This window comes from Microtus pennsylvanicus, chromosome 16 (genome assembly GCF_037038515.1).
Source record: "Microtus pennsylvanicus isolate mMicPen1 chromosome 16, mMicPen1.hap1, whole genome shotgun sequence".
Lineage (NCBI taxonomy): Eukaryota > Metazoa > Chordata > Mammalia > Rodentia > Cricetidae > Microtus > Microtus pennsylvanicus.
In genome coordinates, this window is record NC_134594.1 from 47271036 (window position 1) to 47292681 (window position 21646).

Genomic DNA, 21646 nt, shown 5'->3' on the forward strand with positions numbered 1-21646 from the left:
TTTCCTTCAGTGTATGTTTTCCATGAATATTTCTATTTTAATGTGAGAAAAGCCATCCCTCACTGTCCCGAGGTACCATGTACCAAAACTCCTCAGATCTTGTTTATCCTTTATCTGTTTCTAGACAGCAGCCACACAGAACCATCTTTAAAGTGTGTACGCACCCCGAGGGCCTGTGTTCTCCTCTAGAAACAGATCCTAGGCTACACTTACTTCTTTTGCACATGTGCCCACTACTCAGAAATCACCGTTATTTTTACATTTCCTGAAAAAAAACAAATCATTAACCCATGGTTTTTTTTTTTTTTTTTTTTGCTACAGCTGTTCAACTGTGGTGAGGCTGGACATGTTCAGCTAGAGAGATGCAGATTGAGAAGAAAGAATGACTCATAGACCATAACAAATTAAGTAAAAGAAGCACCATTTCTCTTTGAATCTCAGGAAAAAAAGGTATATTTTCTGAAGCTCCAAACAGTTACTTCTATTTAAAATTTATGAGATCAGGGCAATAAGATAATGCAGCAGAAACTTTAATAAGAATACAAAATTCACACCAGAGGCACGCTCTGGAGAGTGTGAATAACCATCACAAGTAGCTACTCTGCTTGAAGAATAAAATAAGGCTCTTTCAGAGTACAAATATACAGGAGGGAATGATTTAAAATAGGTTCATGACTTATAATCACATTACACTGTATTAAGCACTCCAAATAGACATATTAATAAAAGGCCAGCGAAGAGGCATCTGGACATGTACAACACATTGTACAGGCTACAAAGGTCACGTATAACAGTCATTTTAAGTACTTCATTTCAACACAATAGAAATGAATAGATAAAGTGATAGCTCTCCAAATGCTCATTTATATGTACGACAAAATCAAAGGAACTTTACATTTAAACAAGATTACCTCACCGAGGAAGCCCCCACTGTGGACAGGCTGACCGCACTATAAAACAGTGCTGGCCTCCCCTCCTATGGCCTCCGCACAATCTCTTCATTACCCAGGTGGGAAAAACTCCCCCCAGCCCCATTCTTCAAAAGGAGTTAAGAGAAACAAAAGACTCCAAAGTTGGTTTCACCAGCCGCACCCCAAGTGTGGTTTCATGAGGACCAAGAATCCCAGCACCTATTGTGCTCCTCTCCAAAGAACAGACACATCCCACGCTCTCCGTAGGGTTTCTCCATGGTTTCTGTACAAGGCTGGACAAGATTACTGCGTCTGAGAAGGCACGTATCTGTGATTTAAGGCTTAACTGGTAGTCATACATGGAAGTCAAGGAACATGGTCTGGAAATTCTCTTCTATCAAAACGGAATTTACCCCAAACTGCTTTCTAATCTACAAATCACTACTCTAGAAAACACTAAGAGTTTCCATTCCTATGTCCACATGTAGAAAACAAAATTAAAAAAATCCACCTCCCTTAAGTAGGTTTCATAATAAATCAAAATTGCTGACATAACTGTCAAATTCCTAAGTTAAAACACGTCATAGAAATTATGACAGTATGATTCCCAGGTCTTTAAAAACACCTAACCAAGTTACAGTGGTGCAGATCAATTTTTAAAAGGTGTCTACCACAATCTATGAGCCAATCAATCATTCATTCGAGCGATCCCTTCTGTGGACGCTGCAGGACGCCATATAACTTACTCTGCAAAATAGCTTTCTTTCTTTAATACACAAACATGAACTTCTCAAAGACGTTGGATATATTCATATATAAAATATCTGACTTTGATACAAATCATGTAAACCTCCTTTGAAAAATTACAGCTGGTCCTCGTTTCTAGGACCAAAAGCCTTGAATTTTTATCTTATCAGTGCAAATCTATATTAAATATTTCAAATTATAGAAATAGCCACCAACCTTCACAATACAAAAAGGATTTCTCAACAAGGAAAATTATTGTGTTTAGAATTATAGAAATTATGTAATCATGTTTACATAAAAATCACCTACCTTCTGTTCGGATTTAACAGCTCAATTGTTAGGGTATGAAAAGGGGAAAATAAAAGCTATCCGTGCAAGAGTCACTGCAATGGTGTTCCCTCACCGTTCCCCAACACCACTCCATTCTGCCTAGGCTATCAGCTGTTTAACAACACCCTGCTCGCTCCTTTCCGGGTGAGTTTACTGCTCTTCAAGCCAGGACGGGGCGTCCACTCCAGGAGTTTTCAACTTGACGTGGAACTGCTTAAGGGTCAGTTCGAGCTGCTTTTGATTCCCCGCAAAGTAGGCAGCAACAGCACTGTGGAAAAGGACCAGCTGATTGCGCAACACCTTCACCTGCGGACAGGGCGGGGCGACAGGCAAGCGTTAGAGCAAGGCAGCAGACCACTCAGTGAGACTTACCACACATACACACACACACACACACAGACACATACATACAGACACATACGTACATACACACACACACATACACATACAGACATAGACACACATACAGACACACACATACACACACAGACACACATACACACACATACACACACAGACACATACATACAGACACATACGTACATACACACACACATACACATACAGACACACATACACACACATACACATACAGACACACACATACACACATACACACACACACAGACACACATACACACACAGACACATACATACAGACACATACGTACATACACACACACACACATACAGACATACACACACATACAGACACACATACACACACATACACACACAGACACACATACACACATACACACACATACACACACACCTATCCCTTTTATGAAGATGAAAGGTAAACACGAAAAGAGCTTAATTACAGAACATATAAAGAATTCAGTGAGATGTTAACACCCCCACATTCAATAGGCAAAAGATTGAATAGATATTTTACCAAGGAATATAAGGCTACATGAGCTTATGAAAAATGCCCCATAGCCTGCTACTAGGAAAATCTACATTAGTCCCACACCGTGACCCCACTGGTAAAGATGAAAGTGACTGAACTTCTCCAGTCTGCGTCTGTGAAGCGGAGACGTTCATCAGTCTCTCAACAGTTAAACATACGATCAACCTGTAATCCAGCTAATCCACGCCTAGGTATTTACGTGAGGGAATGAAAACCTAGGTGCACAGAAGACTCACACCGACGCTCAGAGCCAGGCTGGGCTAGAATTAGAGTCAGGGGTTGATTCACTTGTGATAGCTCCAAAGTCAAAAAAACCCAATCAACCAATAGGAATGAGATGAATTGGGGTATTCCCATAAAAAGGAATAATGTTCAACAGAAAGAAACGAGCGACTGATACATGCAACATGCACGAGTTGCAGGAACCCTGTGTTCTATGAAGAAACCGGAAGGGAAACATGCAGGCTCTTCCTAGGGCTGTCTCACCGTGACCACCAAGGGCTCAGAGTAGCTCTCCGCCTTGCTGTGCTATCGAAAGCACTACTTGGCCTATGCTCTTGCATTTCTATTGTGAATTGAATTATATAGCGATAACGGGCTGATGTGATTTGACTGTGAAAGTCCAGTTTCTTTAACTGGTCACTTTAATGTTGTTTGGGCCACAAGTGTTTCTTGACTTGAAATTTAACTCCTAATAATTTCCAGTGAAAGAGAAGACAGGAAGAACATGAAATCAATTCATGTGCTGGACCTGCAGAGCGCGGTACCCACGGCACCAGGGAAAGGGAGCCACACCTGCAGATTTCCATGGAAGCCACAGTGTCCTAATGACAGCTTCTTTCCCTAGCCTTGGAGGAGGTGACACCGGAACACAGGCAGACACTGGAAAAGAGATGGCAGCTCACAAGCTCTGACTGGGCATCTATTGTGCCTAAAACACCTCCCATCCCACAGTGAAACGGAATCCACACAGCCACAGAAAGGTGCACTTTAGGACCCAACTCTACTTGTGTTCTCACAACAAAGCAATGTGATACCCAGAGCCACAAAAGCAGCCTCCACAATCGAGGAGGTGGATGTGTAACACCATCTAAAGCAAGCACTCTGGGCTGTCCCTGTGGAAGACAGCAGACAATAGTGCAAGGCTTTGAAGCTGCAATGGGAAAGCAGCACAAAACACCTCCCAAATGTAAATAAAGCGCAAACTTCCACTCAGGTCCACACCACAGACTGCTCTTCCTCTGGCAGTTTTAACTGCCTCGTGTGCTGAACCAGGTCAGTTCTTCCTGCCAACACGGAGCATTGTAATTACACACGTGTTCAGTTCTGGTAGTAATGTCTTAAAAAACATAAATTTAAATAAGAATATTAACTCATTTATCTACTCAAAAATTACTAAATCAAAGTCAAATCTCAACACATTTAGAACCAGGATGGCTTGCATTTTGCTTCGTTAGCTATCCGCACTATGGTGTGACGGACTAGCACTGCAGGGACTGGTACCTTATGGAGGACTTTGGTTATTAAATAAAGAGACGCTGGGCTGTGATGATGGCTCAGCGGGAAGAGTACTTGCTGGGCAAGCACGAAGGTAAGTGTTCAAAACCTTAGCACCTATATTAAAAAAGGAAAAGAAAGAGAGAAAAGAAGAGAAAGCAGGGCATGGTTGAATATACACCTATAACCCAATTCTGCAGGGGGAGAGACCTTGTCTTAAAGAAATAAGGTGGAGGGCACACAGCAGCATCCCTGAGGTCTTCCTCAGACCTCTGCATGCATGTAAGCATGCTCAGCACTCCCCTCCCCCACTCCCGCACACATAAAGAAAAACCATTATCAAGTAAAAACAGTAATCAAGTAGAATTAGAAAAGCAGTCGCTAAACAATTTTAAAATAACTTTTTTTTTTTGGCCAAGATTAGTATAAATAGACTTTATTGAAGTCAGTGCCTCTGTATGGAGACAGAAGATTGTGTCTACATAAGCACAAGTTGTAACATTTCACAACTTCTAAAAGGAATGTCAACAATTACAACGATCATGCATACTATGGTCGATAATCACATTTTAGAAGCATTTTCAACCATTTCTAAAGAAATGCTTGTAACATTGTTATATATAGAACTACTTTCAATAAACTGCAAAACATTAAAATTTTATTGCAGGCTGAACATCCCAATTTGAAAAAAGAAATCTCAAATACCGCAAAATCCATGTTTTAAGTGCTAACTATGACACCAGTGGAAAGTCCCACGCGGGACCTCATGCATGATCCAAATGCAGGGCCATTGAAAAGCCGTACATGGAAATGTATAAAGGCATATATGAAACTGGAGTAAATTCTATGTTTACAACCGGGTTCTTTCACCATAGTGACTCCTCTCTCTCTCTCTCTCTCTCTCTCTCTCTCTCTCTCTCTCTCTCTCTAACTCTCTCTCTCTCTGTGTGTGTGTGTGTAAATATTCTGAAATATAAGAGAATCTGATACCCAGAGCACTCTGGTCCAAGCAGCTACCAGGAGACGGTATGCACATGGGATGTTGTGTAGGAGGAGAGGCTGCTTGTTGGTTCCTGCTGCCCAAAACCGAAATAACCACACAGAAACTGTATTAATTAAATAACTGCTTGACCTATTAGTTCTAGCTTCTTATTGACTAACTCTTACAAATTAATTTAACCCATTTCTATTAATCTGTGTATTGCCACGTGGCTGTGGCTTACCGGCTAAAGTTTTGGCGTCTGTCTCCTGCGGGGCTATGGCTTCTCTCTGACTCTGCCCTTCTTTCTCCCAGCATTCAACCTAGCTTTCCATGCCTAACTAAGTTCTGCCCTGCTATAGGTCCAAAGCAGTTTTCTTTATTAATCAATGGTAATCACAGCATACTGTGGGAAATCCCACATCAATGCTGGCCTTGTAATGATTGCACCATAATCATACAACAAATTATAACACCACACAGAAGTATTATTTTACAAAACCTGTTTCTTGTGGGGGGATGGACAGAGGATTGAACCCAGGGTCTTATAGGTTTTGAGGCAAATGCTCTACCACTGGGCCATGTCACCAGCCCCTTGAAGAATTTTCAAAGAAAAGAAAACGAAAGAAAAAAACAAAAACATCTCAGCTTATAAAGTCAAGAAATGCCTAAGGTTAGACCTCCTGAAGACAGACTGGAGAGTGAGGAACTTGGAAATGCCGCACCCCTGGACGGCTGCATGCTCTTTCACCTAGTGCAGCCTGCCAGCACTCACAAGACGATAAGCATTTCAGAAAACCTATAAGCAAGATTTTGAAACTAACACTGGTGGCAGAACATGCTCTAGAGAAGCACTGAAACTGGAGCAAGGATCTAGCATAAAGGATATGTTTCTAAAATTATAAGAATAATACAATATCATACCTGCATGCGTATGTACCTGTGCATGTATGTACATTTGTATGTGTGTTTGTGTGTGTGTGCGCGCACTGCTAGGGATGGAGCCCACAGCCTGTGCGTCCCTAAACTACTACTACCTCAACATTAAGCTTTCGTAAGTTTTTCTGTATTTATAAAGCAGAGCAAAAATTTCCTGAACTACTATGTTTAGAAACTTAGTGGTTAAAATGATAAGACAACAAAAGTAGAGACTTAGAACAAGAACAAAGAGGATAACTACCACGGACAAAAGTGAGCTGACAAACTTTTAAAACCTAACATCAGAAAGAAAGCAGTTTAAAATTACAAAGACCTTTCATGAAGATCCGCCAGGGAACAAACCAGCTCCGATCTGCACGGAGCAGTCGCAGCACCAGCTGCCCAGTGACCCACACACACCACACAATGCTTCAATTGTCCAAGACAAGACAACCACCAACAGCGACTCCCGAGGCGGAGCAGAGCGAAGCGGCTTTCTTAGGGAGCATGCTCAGAGATGATGCCAAGTGGACACCTTCTTCCACCTGTGAAGCGGGGGACGAGCACATGAGGTCACTGAAGTTCTGCGGGAGAGCACTGCCCCGGAGACAGCAAGGCTGTGAGAACACAGGCCTGGTGCCCACTAGGCAGCTGCTCAGCCTATGATTTGTGCCTCCAGCCCTACACACCCCTTCTCATTCAGAGAATTAGTCTAACAATAGGTATCACCCAGTTAAAATAAGTTATTAATCTTAATAAATACCGTCACATATGAGGCACTTCACAGTAATTACTGGCTCTTCTAATGAGTCTAGGGAATAGGACTACTTTAAATACACCCGAATCCTGGAGCAATAGATGAGCTGAACATACAGAAAGGGTGCAGCAGGTCATCCTGCAAGAGGATAACCAACCACTAGGACACCAAGAATTAACTTCTTTCTCCACACCTCTATTTCAAAACTTGGTGTGGGAGGTCCTTCTGTATATGTACTGCTTTCATTGGTGAATGAATAAAGAAGCTGTTTTGGGCCTGCACAGGGCAGAATAGAGCTAGGCTGGGAAAACTAAACTGAATGCTGGGAGAAAGAAGGTGGAGTCAAGAGGAGCCACATAGCCCCATTGGAGACAGACGCTGGATGGAACTTTGCTGGTAAGCCACAGCCATGTAGCAATACACAGATTAATAGAAATGGGTTAAATTAAGATGTAAGAGCTAACTGATAAGAAGCTAGAGCTAATGGGCCAAGCAGTGATTTAATTAATAGTTTCTGTGTGGCTATTTTGGGGCTGAGTAGCCGGGAACGAGCAAGCGGGCTCTTACAACAGATTGGCACCCCATGTTGGGCACCATTTGTTAAAATAAGTTATTAATCTTAATAAATACAGTCACATATGAGGCACTTCACAGTAATTACTGGCTCTTCTAATGAGTCTAGGGAATAGGACTACTTTGACAGAGCTTTCTGTCCCACCAGGTCCCACAGCCTTTCAGTCCCAAAGAAACACACAGAGGTCTACACGAATTACAAACTGGTTGGCCTATTAGCTCAGGCTTCTTATTAACTAATTCTTACATTAGACCATAATTCTTGTCTGTGTTAGCCACAAGGCTTGGTACCTTTTATCAGTGAGGCATTCTCATCTTACTTCCTCTGTGTCTGGGTGACGACTACAGACTGAACCTTTCCTCTTCCCAGAATTCTCCTGTTCTGGTCACCCTGCTGATACTTCCTGCCTGGCTACTGGCCAATCAGCATTTTATTAAACCAGAACAACTGACAAACCTTTACAGGGCACAAGACCATTGTCCCACAGCAAAAACTGATACTTTGTGTCTTCCTTGTCTGTGATTGATCTTTCCAGGGAGACATCAGAAGAACAGGCAGAGGCACAAGTGCCCCCTTGGGCCTCCACTAGGTCCCTGAAAGAGCACATCATTAGTTCATATGCCCTTCAGGCTAAAGCAACAGTGGGCAGAGGAGAAAAATTATCAAGACCCGGGACACTGGGAAAGGAGTGAGAGCAAGGAGACAATATGATCAAGTGTGGCAGAAAAGATCTCAATTTTCTCACTCATCAGGATGAGATTCAGCAAATTACAGATGAGTAGAATGCCAGAGTGAAAGATCGTAGATGTGGTGGGCGGCCATGAGGCAGCACCACGGCAGTGCCATGGGAAGAGAGCAGCTGAAGTAAGTGATCAAGGTCTGGGACGACACACACACACACACACACACTCTTCTGAGTGCTGGGTGAGCATCTGCAGCCTCAGGTTCTCTGGCTGTGGCAGAGCATCTCAAGAGCTCATCCTTCTGAAGCCAGTCTCGACTACACAGTCAGAACACATCTCAATAGACAAACCCTGAGTGCAGAGCTTTCCTCTCCTCAGGCGAGAATGTCCGGAGCCTTCTATACTCTGACTCACACTGTGAGTGCCCTCCCTCAGCCTCCCCAACTCCCTTTCTGTTTAGGTGTGACCACATAGATTCTGTCTCTCCCCCTCCCCCCGACTGCTGTTTAGGTGTGATCACACAGATTCTGTCCCTCCCCCTCCCCCACTGCTCTCTGTTTAGATGTAATCACACAGATTCTGTCCCCCCCACACTGCTCTCTGTTTAGGTGTGATCACACAGATTCTGTCCCCTCCCCTGCTTTCTGTTTAGGTGTGATCACAGATTCTGTCCCCCCCCCCCCACTGCTCTCTGTTTAGGTGTGATCACACAGATTCTGTCCCCCCCACACTGCTCTCTGTTTAGGTGTGATCACACAGATTCTGTCCCTCCCCCTCCCCCACTGCTCTCTGTTTAGGTGTGATCACAGATTCTGTCCCCCCCCCACTGCTCTCTGTTTAGGTGTGATCACAGATTCTGTCCCCCCCCCCCCGCTTTCTGTTTAGGTGTGATCACAGATTCTGTCCCCCCCCCCCCCGCTTTCTGTTTAGGTGTGATCACAGATTCTGTCCCCCCCCCCCCCCGCTTTCTGTTTAGGTGTGATCACAGATTCTGTCCCCACCCCCACCCCCACCCCCCCACTGCTCTCTGTTTAGGTGTGATCACAGATTCTGCCCCCCCCCACTGCTCTCTGTTTAGGTGTGATCACAGATTCTGCCCCCCCCACTGCTCTCTGTTTAGGTGTGATCACACAGATTCTGTCCCTCCCCCCTCCCCCACTGCTCTCTGTTTAGATGTAATCACACAGATTCTGTCCCCCCCCCCCACTGCTCTCTGTTTAGGTGTGATCACACAGATTCTGTCCCTCCCCCTCCCCCACTGCTCTCTGTTTAGGTGTGATCACAGATTCTGTCCCCCCCCCACTGCTCTCTGTTTAGGTGTGATCACAGATTCTGTCCCCCCCCCACTGCTCTCTGTTTAGGTGTGATCACACACAGATTCTGTCCCCCCCACACTGCTCTCTGTTTAGGTGTGATCACACACAGATTCTGTCCCCCCCCACTGCTCTCTGTTTAGGTGTGATCACACACAGATTCTGTCCCCCCCCCACACTGCTCTCTGTTTAGGTGTGATCACACACAGATTCTGTCCCCCCCCCACTGCTCTCTGTTTAGGTGTGATCACACACAGATTCTGTCCCCCCCCCACTGCTCTCTGTTTAGGTGTGATCACACAGATTCTGTCCCCCCCACTGCTCTCTGTTTAGGTGTGATCACAGATTCTGTCCCCCCCACTGCTCTCTGTTTAGGTGTGATCACACAGATTCTGTCCCCCCCCCGCCCCCCACTGCTCTCTGTTTAGGTATGATCACAGATTCTGTCCCCCACCCCCACCCCCCCACTGCTCTCTGTTTAGGTGTGATCACAGATTCTGTCTCTCACTATTTTAAGAGCTGTACCCTGAGCAGCTCCGTAACATTGTGGTTAACTAAAAGCAGGCTCTGGAGCCTCTAAGAGAGGTCTGAATTCTATCTAGTTTGGCTCTAGACTTCAGGCCAGTCGCTAAACCTCTCTTGCCCTAACACAGACCAAGAATGGAATGCGCGAGGACCTTTCTGAGTGCTTGTGACCTCAGTTTTTCAAAGACACAGGGTTGCTCCTGGATTCTGTTTCTGTGCTCCTGCGAGGTGTAGTGGCTAGGAAGGGTTTACGTCAGGTGAAGCTGCATCACAGATGGCTGCGGTTACTTGTTTATGTGTCGTGTTTATGGAACATGTTTCTGCCCGTGTGGCTTATCCACCAACTGTGGCCTGCCTTTGCGACTCCTCTTAACCCTCAGAGTATAAACTGTCAGATGCTCTAAATGGTCTGAGATTGAACAAGACTCCAGTTCACCCCACTTATCAGTTCACTCTCCCAGGCTCCACTGCCTCCAGAGTGGGGAACACTCTGAAACATCGAAATTGCAGATGACATAGACAGAAATATAACATACAAAATCCTTGCTAGCAAGTGTCCTTTGTTACAGACTACTCCCAGACCAGCATCCACTGACTGACAACTTCATCCAAGGAGGGTTTCTCGGAGGGCAAATGAAAAGCAGCAGACGTGGGGGAGGAAACGGGCAAGCTCTACAGAAAGTGAAGCTGCGGAGTTTGGGAGAGTTCGCAGCAACCTGCCAGAGGAGTCGGCAACACAGGCTTGAGAGCATGGGAATACACAGAGGTCCAGAGAAAGACTGCAGCAGAAAGTCCCACAAACGAGCCAGGAAACACAGTGGAGATCCCTCTCCTTACGCCATTCTTGACCTCATGCTCAGAGTGAGTTCTGTCCCTTCAGGAGAAACTAAGAGCTGGGGGTACAGGCAGGTGCTAAGGGAAGTTAACTTCACTGACCTAGTGACAAAATGGGGTCAGTGCAGACAGAAAGTCATCCAGGGTGCGGAAAGTCTTGGACACTAGGCCAATGTAGAGCCAAGTGAAATAGTCACCATTATATTCACAAAACAGTTTTCCTGAATAGAACATCGTGGAAAACTAACTTTTAGGTAAATTTATGAATCTGAAGTCTTAAACATATTACAAAATTCTGATTTCATTTACTTAAATATTTTAATGAAATGTATACTTTTAAAAATACAATTAATTTTTATTTTTTAAAATAATTTATTTGTGTTTTATGCACATTTGTGTTTTGCCTGCATATTTCCCTGTGTGAGGGTGTTGCATCCCCTGGAACAGGAGTCACAGACAGCTGTGAGCTGCCATGTGGGTGCTGGGAATTGCTAGTCCTCTAAAAGACAAGCCAGTGCTTTTAATCCCAGAGCTATCTCTCCAGTTCCAAAATTTAAATTCTTAAAAAAAAAAACTGCAAGCAGTAATATTCTTAGCTTATTAAGGAAGAAAGGCTGGGGGCAGAATTCATTGGCAGAGTACTTTCATAGCATGTTTAGGGCACTGGCTCACAGTTCAGTTTCACAAAAAGAGAAAAAAAGTCAGGATTTTGTGCACATGCACACACACACGTGCTCTGTCTGCATGTCTGCCTGCATGAAAGAAGAGGGCATCAGATCCCATTATAGATGGCTGTGAGCCACCATGAGGTTGCTTAGGTCCTCTGGAAACACAGCTAGTGCCCTTTAACCACTGAACCTTCTCTCCACCCCAGGATTTTAAGTTTAATTGGACAGAAAAACCAGGAAGTTTTTTAAGTTAAGAATTATTTAAAAATCACCCTCATTGCCGGGCGATGGTGGCGCACGCCTTTAATCCCAGCACTCGGGAGGCAGAGGCAGGCGGATCTCTGTGAGTTCGAGACCAGCCTGGTCTACAGAGCTAGTTCCAGGACAGGCTCCAAAGCCACAGAGAAACCTTGTCTCGAAAAACCAAAAAAAAATCACCCTCATTACCAAATGACTTTTCGGTCACACATGACGAGCACATGAATCACCACAGGAACACACTGCCAACATGAGATGTCAACACACCAAGTCACAGCAAGACCCCGGAAAGCTCACACCGAGGAAAGCTGATGAGCGTCCACTCTGAACTCTTCATCAGAGAAACCAACCCGAGAGACGGTGGTGTCACACCAGCCCCACCACCCCACCATGGCACCGAGACACTGGCTCACTGTGGATCCACTCAGCTCCCACACTGACCACTTAACTACAACACAAATCACAAAACCTGGAAAGCCCACTTGGGAGATGTTCAAGGCTGGCAGCAGCTGTGCAATGTGGAGCCGAGGAGCTCACAACACAGCCACTCATAGAGCAGGCACGGTGCAGCACCACGGTAAGAAGCTTACACTTTTCTAAGAGAATCCTTTTTGAAATGGAAGGCCGGAACTGTTTCTCTTTCTCAAACATATCTGTTGGGACTAATGAGTCCTGGCCTTCAGCTGCTCTTCCCTCCTAGAACTTTCTAATTAAAGTTACTAGAAGCTGTGCCTAATTAGAGGATCAGAGGATGGGATTTTCACCTGTTGGCCATTCACTGCAGTGTATTTAAGCCTGCATGGTGCTAATAAAGATGGGCTTTTTGGTATCAGTGTTTAAAGGTCTGTGTGTTGGTCTGTCTCTGCATCTGTGTTCTCAACCTCCAGCCCCTTGCCCGAAGCTTGTGAACTGAGGTCTAGCGCGTAGAGCGCAGACAGGGGCCGCCGTGCGTGACAAATATGCAACAAAAACAATAAGTTCCAAACCCCACCCCACATAAAAGTCGGCCAGTTCTAACCAAGAAGGACAAGGAGAGGGACGTGTTTGCGCGACTAGCAAGTCAGGGTGGAGACAGGGGGGTCAGACACTCAAGGTCATTCACCTGAGTTCAAGGCTAGCCAGTCGGGGCTACGCGAGACACTGTCTCAAAAACCCAAACCCCAAATTTCCAACTCCCAAACCAATCAGACAAAAATATGTCCTTGGGAAACATCACTTTATTGAAAACCTGAGCACAACTGACAGACAGAACCGGTGAGCCTGGTGCGCCTGCCTGAGACACAGCCTGCGGCCATCCCTACTCATCTGCCACCAAGGGCTCTGAATGTTGGGTAAGTGAGAGCTGGATAATCCTAACTTCAGAATCCACACACAATTCAACAGCTCATTTTGCTAATGGTGTATAATCCATCTTTGTCTCGTTTCTGAAGGGAAAAGGAGGCAATGTCACAACCACAAACACCGATCCCATCCCCAACCGCTTGGGTTTAGAAGAAAAAACAGCAATGTGGAAGGCATTTAACCGCTAACGGGACAATGTGGAAGGTATTTAACCACGGACAGGAAACACCGCCACATGTGCAGAGTTTTCTTCACGTGGTTCCTACATTTTTAAGAATGACTGAGGTCACTCATGTGCTTGCGTCAGCTCACTATTCTTAGCAAAGAACTGATCATCAGGTCTGACAGCAAAGCAGGGAATTACAGACTCAGGCTACTGGAAAATAGAAGTCTATTTTGGGACTTATTTAAAAGATCTTATAACTGTGCATATTTTTCCTTTCTCCTTAAAAGTACATTGGTTTTAAACATCGATTGTGTGTGCACACAGATGCACTGGCACACACGCCCAAGGACAACCTGCAGTAAATTCCCCTTCCGCCGTGTGGGTCTCTAGGACGAAACTGAGGTCCTTAGGTTTGGTGGCAAGCATCCTCACCTACTGAAGACTGGTTTTTGCTTCTGTGGCTTTTTAGGTGGAATTTCCTCATCTCACAATATTGTCCATGTTGGTCTAGAACTCCGGATCCTCCTATTCTGGCCTCTTGAGTGACTGAGATTACAGCTCTTTCTGGCTTAGGTAGAACATTTATATGCATCAAAAATTTTAATATGGCTGGGCGTTGTGCCATAGACCTTTAATCCCAGTACTTGGGAGACAGAAACAGGTGGATCTCGGGTGAATTCCAGGACAGTCAGGAATACCTGAGGAAGCCTGTCTCAATGCCTGCCCCTTCCCACTTTCACTCCTGTTTACAGCTATATTCCCCTAAGTAATTGATTTTATTAACATTTCCATTTTCCTTTATGCAAATAAATAAAACACGATTATGTATTCTTTCTTTGTTTCTTACTAAGTCATGGTACCAGCCTGGTACAATGTTATACACCTATAATCCATGAGGCCAATTTGAGCTGCACAGGGAGGCTCTGAAGGTACCAAATACAAAGCTACTTATACTGAGCTCAAGAATGTTCTGGGGTCTTTCCATCAATAGACTCCTTCTTTGTTTCTTAGAGTTGTAAAATACTCTAATATTTGAACAAAATGGTTTATTCAGCTAGACCTTTACTGGTGATCAATCTCCGTCCGTCCGTCCGTCCGTCCGTCCGTCCGTCCCTCCCTCCTTCCCTCCCTCCCTCCCTTTCTCTCTTTTGTTCGTTTGTTTTGTTTCAAGACAGGGTTTCTCTGAGTAACACTCCTGGCTGTCCTGGAACTCATTCTGTAGACCAGGCTGGCCTCGAACTCACAGAGATCTGCCTGTTCTGCCTCTCGAGTATGGGGATTAAAGGTGTGCGCCAACAGGTCCAGCCTGGTGATGTTTATCATTTCATGTCACAAATAACGCTGCCACAGGCCACGCCCCTTCCTCTTTCCATCAGCAGTCCTGGTTTCAAGTCATGAGGATTCCATCACCTCTTGTAAACATTGATGTCTGTGTCTATAAATTACTGCTGCAGCTATTACGGAGACTCAAAGAAGAAGATAACCAAACAGCTCAGGAAATCTTGTGGAAGAAGGGCCACAGGAATGTGAGACCCCAAAAGGTGTGGGATGAGTGTTGCTCAGCTCCACCCTCCAGAATGAAAACGTCCTTCCTGGAGGGAGCACAGACTCTCGGGAGGCTCTGGGACAGCAGCCCTTACTGCAGAGGTATCTGTGTCCCCACATCCATTGCTCCAGCCTTCGCCATGGCTACAAACAGAAGTACCTCGTGCCTATCAGCAGACGACTAGATAAAGAAAACGTGGTACCTATAGTCAATGGAATTCTACTCAGCTGTGAAAAAAATGAGATGTTTAATGAAACACCAGAAATCATTAGGTTATGTAAAAAAGGCAGACTAAGAAAGACAAACACTGCAGTCTGTCTTACAGGGAAACTAGATTTAAATGTGTATGTATACATACACAGATACAGACACACATAAACGTATATATGTACATGCACATGTAGTTATACACACACTTACAGACTAAGTCGTCTTCTAACACTAGACTATACGGCCTGAGGGGAGCAATTATACTCAATTCTCGTTTACTGGGTGACATCAGCATCTGTAAGGCCACTTGAATAGCAAATACTTGATGTTTTTCAGTGAAAAGCAAAGAATAACAGCAACACAAAATCACGAAGTACATGATGAAATGAGCTACAGAGAAGGGTTTCTCAGAAGCCAAGTGAAGGTGTATCATGGCCGAGCACCATGACAGCTCCTTCTGGGCTCGCCACCACACACTAGCTGTCTATGCACTCAGGAATCTCACTCACTCATTTTATTAGAAAAAAGCAGGATCCTTCATCTCCTTTCTTAGTCTCACTTGACTACGTGAGTGACTATACCAGGTACTCACAGTCCAGTTGTAGAAAACCTGTACAGCGAATCAGTGACATGGATACCTTAAAGCACACGCCAAAGTTCTCCCTCCCTCCCGCCCTCCCTCCCGCTCTCCCTCCCTCCCTTCCACTCTCTCCATCCCTCCCACTCTCTCCATCCCTCCCACTCTCTCCATCCCTCCCTTCCCCTTGCTCTTTTGTTTTTGACAAGAACACTCTAGGAATGTACTTGTAGAATGCTGGCCCACGATGTACAGCCCTGGGTTCACTCTCCAGCACCACACAAAACCAGCTAGTGCCACTGCCTAATTCTATCTGACACTCAGAGGTAAAGGCAGGAGAATCAAAAGGTCAAGGTCATTGTCAAGAACAAAGTCTGAGGATTCCTTTGTTGCTAGTACGGACTAGGTTGTGGTAAACGCATTCCTCATTCCTTAAACTCTGGCCTAACCACCATTTTAAATCCAGAGGTCTGTGATGAAAACAGAGACTGTGGTTTAGCAGCAAGACACTGGGTTTGGATCCCAGTACTGTAGGAAAAAATAAATAAAGAACCCCACAAAGTGGCATTGCCCTTGAGGATATGTGTGGTAAGCAAGGGATGTTTGGTTCTCTAGCTCTTCCAAATCCTAAATTTCACAAGTGCTGCACTTCCCGCTACTGCCAAGTATGTGCCCAGTCCCAGGCACACAGCACAGCAGCAGCGCATACTGCGTGTTGACTCCGTTAGGTCTTCTCAGTCTCCATGCACTTTCTTCTGCCTGACCATTTTACTTGGCCTCGAATTTTTCTCCGAAAAATTAAACTCATAATCCATACATGAAGTAAGGTGGTAATACATTGGAAGAGAAATGATATTTTAGTATTAGAAAAGAAATTCTTCCCAGCACTCACTCGGGAGATATAGGCAGATGGGAGATGGGTCTGAGTTTGAGGCCAGCCCTCCAGAGCTAGTTCCAGCACAGCCAGGGGTACACAGAGAAACTCAGTTTCAACACACACACACACACACACACACACACACACACACACACACACCACACACACACCACACACACCACACACACACACCACACAACACACCACACACACACACCACACACACACCACACCACACACACACCACACACACACCACACACACACACCACACACACCACACACACACCACACACACCACACACACACACCACACACACACCACACACACACCACACAACACACCACACACACACACCACACACACACCACACCACACACACACCACACACACACCACACACACACACCACACACACACCACACACACACAACACACACACACACCACACCACACACACCACACACACCACACACACACCACACACACCACACACACACACCACACACACAGCACACACACACACACACACCACACACACACACCACACACACACACCACACCACACACACCACACACACACACACCACACACACACACCACACACACACACCACACACACCACACACACACACCACACACACACCACACACACACACCACACACACCACACCACACACACACACACACCACACACACCACACACACCACACACACACCACACACACCACACACACACACCACACACACAGCACACACAGACACCACACCACACACACACAGCACACACACACACAGCACACACACACACACACCACACACACACACACCACACACACACACACCACACACACACACCACACACACACACACCACACCACACACACCACACACACACACCACACACACACACACCACACACACACCACACCACACACACACAGCACACACACACACACACACACACACACACACACACACACACACAGAAAAGAAAAATCCCAGGACTAGGGAGAGAGTTCAGTGGCAGAGGACCTGCCTGACACATAGGAAGGAACAAAGAAAGCACGCCCAAAAATGTTCCTGTTTTCTGCAAACCACTGAGTGCGAACAACTACTGTCACTCCATCTCTGACTCAGATTTTTAAGAAGAAAAGTCCACATTTCGAAACTAACTCACTATGTTCCTCAAGATAGACCCAATGTCCAGTCTATCTTCCTTTGATCCTCCGCCATCTTTTAAGTTATTATATTAAGCTCTTACGGGCCTGAGCTGACGAGGGCCGTGCTATCACACTGGGCAGTCTGTCTGAAGATCTACTTAGGCCTCTTTTCCTGCCGCTGCGTTGTTTCCAGGTGAGTATTTTCACCCGCAGTTTCTTCAAAGATGGAATGACATTTCTAGCCTTGGTAGATCCCTAAGAAATATATTATCTGCGGGTTTTATGGCCACCGTGAGTTTCTAAGGAAACATTACAGGCAACAAGAAGAGAGTAATTTAGCATAGCCCTTTGGTATCATGAGGGAGAATATAAATATTAGTTTTCTGGGAGAAGTAAAGAGAAATAATTGTGACAACTTAAATCCTCATGTCCCCAGAGGACCATGTGTTAAAAGATTGGCTGCCAGCCCACGGCACTATTGGGAGGCAGTAGAATCTTTAAGTGGGGCCTAAAGCCAGGTATGCGGCACAAGCCTGCTTAGCTGATAACTCAGGCTCAGAGCTGATCGTGAATACAAGGCCAGCTTTTTTCTATATACCAAAACTCTGTCTCAAAAATAAAGCCAACAGCTGGGTGTGGTGGCATATGCACGAGGCAGGCTGATCTCATGAGTTCCAAGCCAGCCTGGTCGATGTAGCAAGTTCCAGGACAGCCAGGGCTACACAGTGAGCCCTTGTCTCAAAACAACAACAAAGCAGAACAAAGCAAACCTACCACAACTAAAGGAAGGAGAGAGAACCAAAGCAATGGTGGGGCCTATTAAGGAAGGAGGGTCACGCTGGCTGCCACAGTGTGAACAGTGCTGGGATCCACTACCTTCTTACCAAAACCTCGGCAACTGTGAGCCACAGCCGCCTCCTCACTTTAGAGAGCGGCTATCTCTGGTACACACTACAGTAACACACTGACGTCACACCAACTTTAAGAGGGCACCCGGAAGCAAGTACGGCTGCAAACAGCACAAGGAAAGGAACTGCTGCATGCGAGACTCACACTCAGGGCTGAGCACACCTACTGCACTGTGCTTGTTACCAGCTCTCTCACGTTCAGTCTCCACATAAAACTCAGAAGACATGTCAGACACAGGAACTGATCCTGCACACACAGGAAACTCAAGGGCTGAGGACAGCTAGGTAGTAGATCATGCACCCATCACGTTGAGAGCTTGGATTCGATCCCGAGCACCCAAGGAAAACAAGCACACAACAAAACCAGCACCAGCCTCTGTCTCCTAATGCTAGGCTTCAAGGCATGGGCCACTAAGCCTGGTAAAAGTGCCTTTATTTAATGACTTATTAACTACTTCAAGTACTTGCTTCCAACATTGATCTCAAGATCAGAGTTTAACACAAGCATTTTCTGACTCCCAGTTGTTATTTACAAAACCACAAGACAGTAGAGTTGATGATTTTCATAACAGAAAGGCTAAGTCTATGTTTCGTGTACCTATAAACTCAAACTGATTTAAACAAAATTCCTTCAAGCAACTGTCATGAAAAGTTATTAGAAACAAATACTTTCTATTGATATTTTAAGTGATTTTTAAAAAATCCACAGAAAGCAAAGAATTTACCTTATTTTCTTCAAGAAACTTCAACTTGACAGAAACATCACTACGCATCTTATCGTATTTTTCCTTGTGTATTTGGAACAGATGCTGTGACTGCTCAATTTTTGGTAGAGTGCTTGCATCACGTGGTCCAAGATTCAGTTCTTCCAAATCAGTGCGATACGCATCATATTCAATCCTGAAAAGAAGAAAAGCTACGATGCAGGCCAGAAAACACTGAGACAGTCTGGAGATGGGCTAGAAAACAGCCCTCGGCCTCATATGAACAGTAACACGTAAGTACGGAGGACGCACACACAGTCTATACTTGATGTATTTGAAATCATTACTCCTCTAAAAGTAAAGAGCTATTAATGTCCAAAGGGGCGGTGGACCTCAGCACTAGAGTGCTTCTTTAGAGTGAGACCCTGGCTTCGTTCTCCTGCGCTGTGAAGTACACGCATGGTACATGTGTGAACACACAATGCATGGACTCACAAGGAGCACATGGGTAGGTGAGGAGCTGCTTATAATCTCAGACTATTGTGCCCCCAACCGACAAAATTTTCAACATTTAGCAACCACTTAAATCTAAAAAAGTTACCCCAACAGATATCAAAGCAAGTTCAAAAGTAGTTATCTATCCTTATTGCAAACTGGTTAATACCGATGAGACCGAGTGGGTGAGACCAGCCAAGTTCAGATGGCCGCAGCAGGATAGGAAGCGGAGTTACACTGAGGGTTACCGAGGCATGTCGTACACACACTTTAAGACGTTCTAACAGCTCTATGTAAATAATAATATTCATTTATTTTACCCTGCATGCAGGAAACAGTACTGCTGCAACCAGGAATGCATGCAGACGATTGCTAATGAGCTACTTTACATCTGGGGCTGGACACGGAGTCTTGGAGAGCCACGGTGTCTGTCTCAGCACCTCACACTCTAATCCACACAGGCCACATTTCAGGGTTTAACGGGCACACGTGAGAGCGCACGCTAGACGGATGTCTGTCACAGTAGCGTGTAGACAGAGCACTGTGGCCAGCCTCACACCATGACCTCAGCAGCTGCCAGCACCTCTGTCAGCCCCAGGGAAGAGCAGTACTGTATGGGGACAGGGACTTGTCCAGCTGCCTGCAGTACTCAGTACTCAATGGAAAAGAAGCAAGTGACTTCTAATTTAGTTAAAAAGAAAAGAAAAAAAAATACAGAATCAACAGAGTGATTCACATCTTCCAGTCCAAGAATGAATACTTATTTATTTTTGGGTTTTGAGACAGAGTCTCACTGTGTAGCTCTGGCTGTCTGGGAACTTACTATGTAGTCCAGGTTGGCCTTGAACTCTTGGGGAAAATAAATTAATGTACGATATATATATATATATATATATATATATATATATATATATATATACACATGTATGATACATTAGATAATTGTATGTACAGGAAGAAAGTGTACAAGGGGTAGTTTAAACAGAATATCAGCTTTGGGTATTGATGGGGGAAGATTAAATCTTCCCAGGCTCTGCCTCTTAAATGTTAGGATTAAAGGCATGTGCTACCATACCCAGCCCAAGCCCAGTTTGTTTGTTTGTTTATTTTTGCTTTGTTTTTAATTTTTCTCTAGAAAGGATTTCTCTGGATAGCACTGGTTATCCTGAAACTCAATTCCATAAACCAGGCTGTCCTGGAAGTCAGATATCTGTCTGTCTCTGCCTCCCAGGTGCTGGGATTAAAGGCACATGCATTATGCCCAGGGTTTAAACCCAGTTTATTTTTAACTTGTACTAAATTTAACAACCGAGATCTTTCTGGGCCAGTGAGGATCATTTGTTCATTCACTAATACACTGACCCATGCAACAGTTCTCAAGTCAGCCCTGCTGGGTTTCAGGTGAGCTGATGAGTTTATCCAAGAAGCTGGTACCCAACTACAACAGAAACGGCACAATGCAAATCATTATTACAGGCAGGGGATTGATTAGAGATCTGAGAAAACACTTCTGAGAACAAAACCAGCATAATTAGAATTTGAAGGATGTAAAAGCTTACTAGGTTGGTGAAATTGGTAGAACGTCCCAAGAAGAGAACAGTGAGGGCACAGGGAGATATTTGTGAATTAATTGCGTGTATTAGAATCAAAAATTAGTACACAATAATGGAAAAAGTTCAGTCAAGACAGTAGGCAGCCCCGTGGTCCCTGATAAACAGTTCAGATATAAACCAGCAGAAACAAGTAGTAAAAA

At 44.9% G+C, this 21646-nt stretch overlaps 1 protein-coding gene across 5 annotated transcripts in view; it reads right to left on the reverse strand.

Moving 5' to 3' along the window:
- Positions 1–514: 514 nt before the first annotated feature.
- The window catches only part of Arfip1 (ARF interacting protein 1), a 64543-nt gene continuing 43411 nt past the window's right edge, over positions 515–21646 (reverse strand). For all 5 annotated transcript variants that reach the window (XM_075950574.1, XM_075950575.1, XM_075950573.1 and 2 more), the window contains 2 exons: positions 19420–19594; positions 515–2294 (listed from right to left, as the gene is read on the reverse strand). In XM_075950574.1, coding sequence (XP_075806689.1) covers positions 2139–2294; positions 19420–19594 — 331 coding nt within the window. In that variant the 3' untranslated portion in view covers positions 515–2138. The remainder of the gene's footprint in view (positions 2295–19419; positions 19595–21646) is intronic.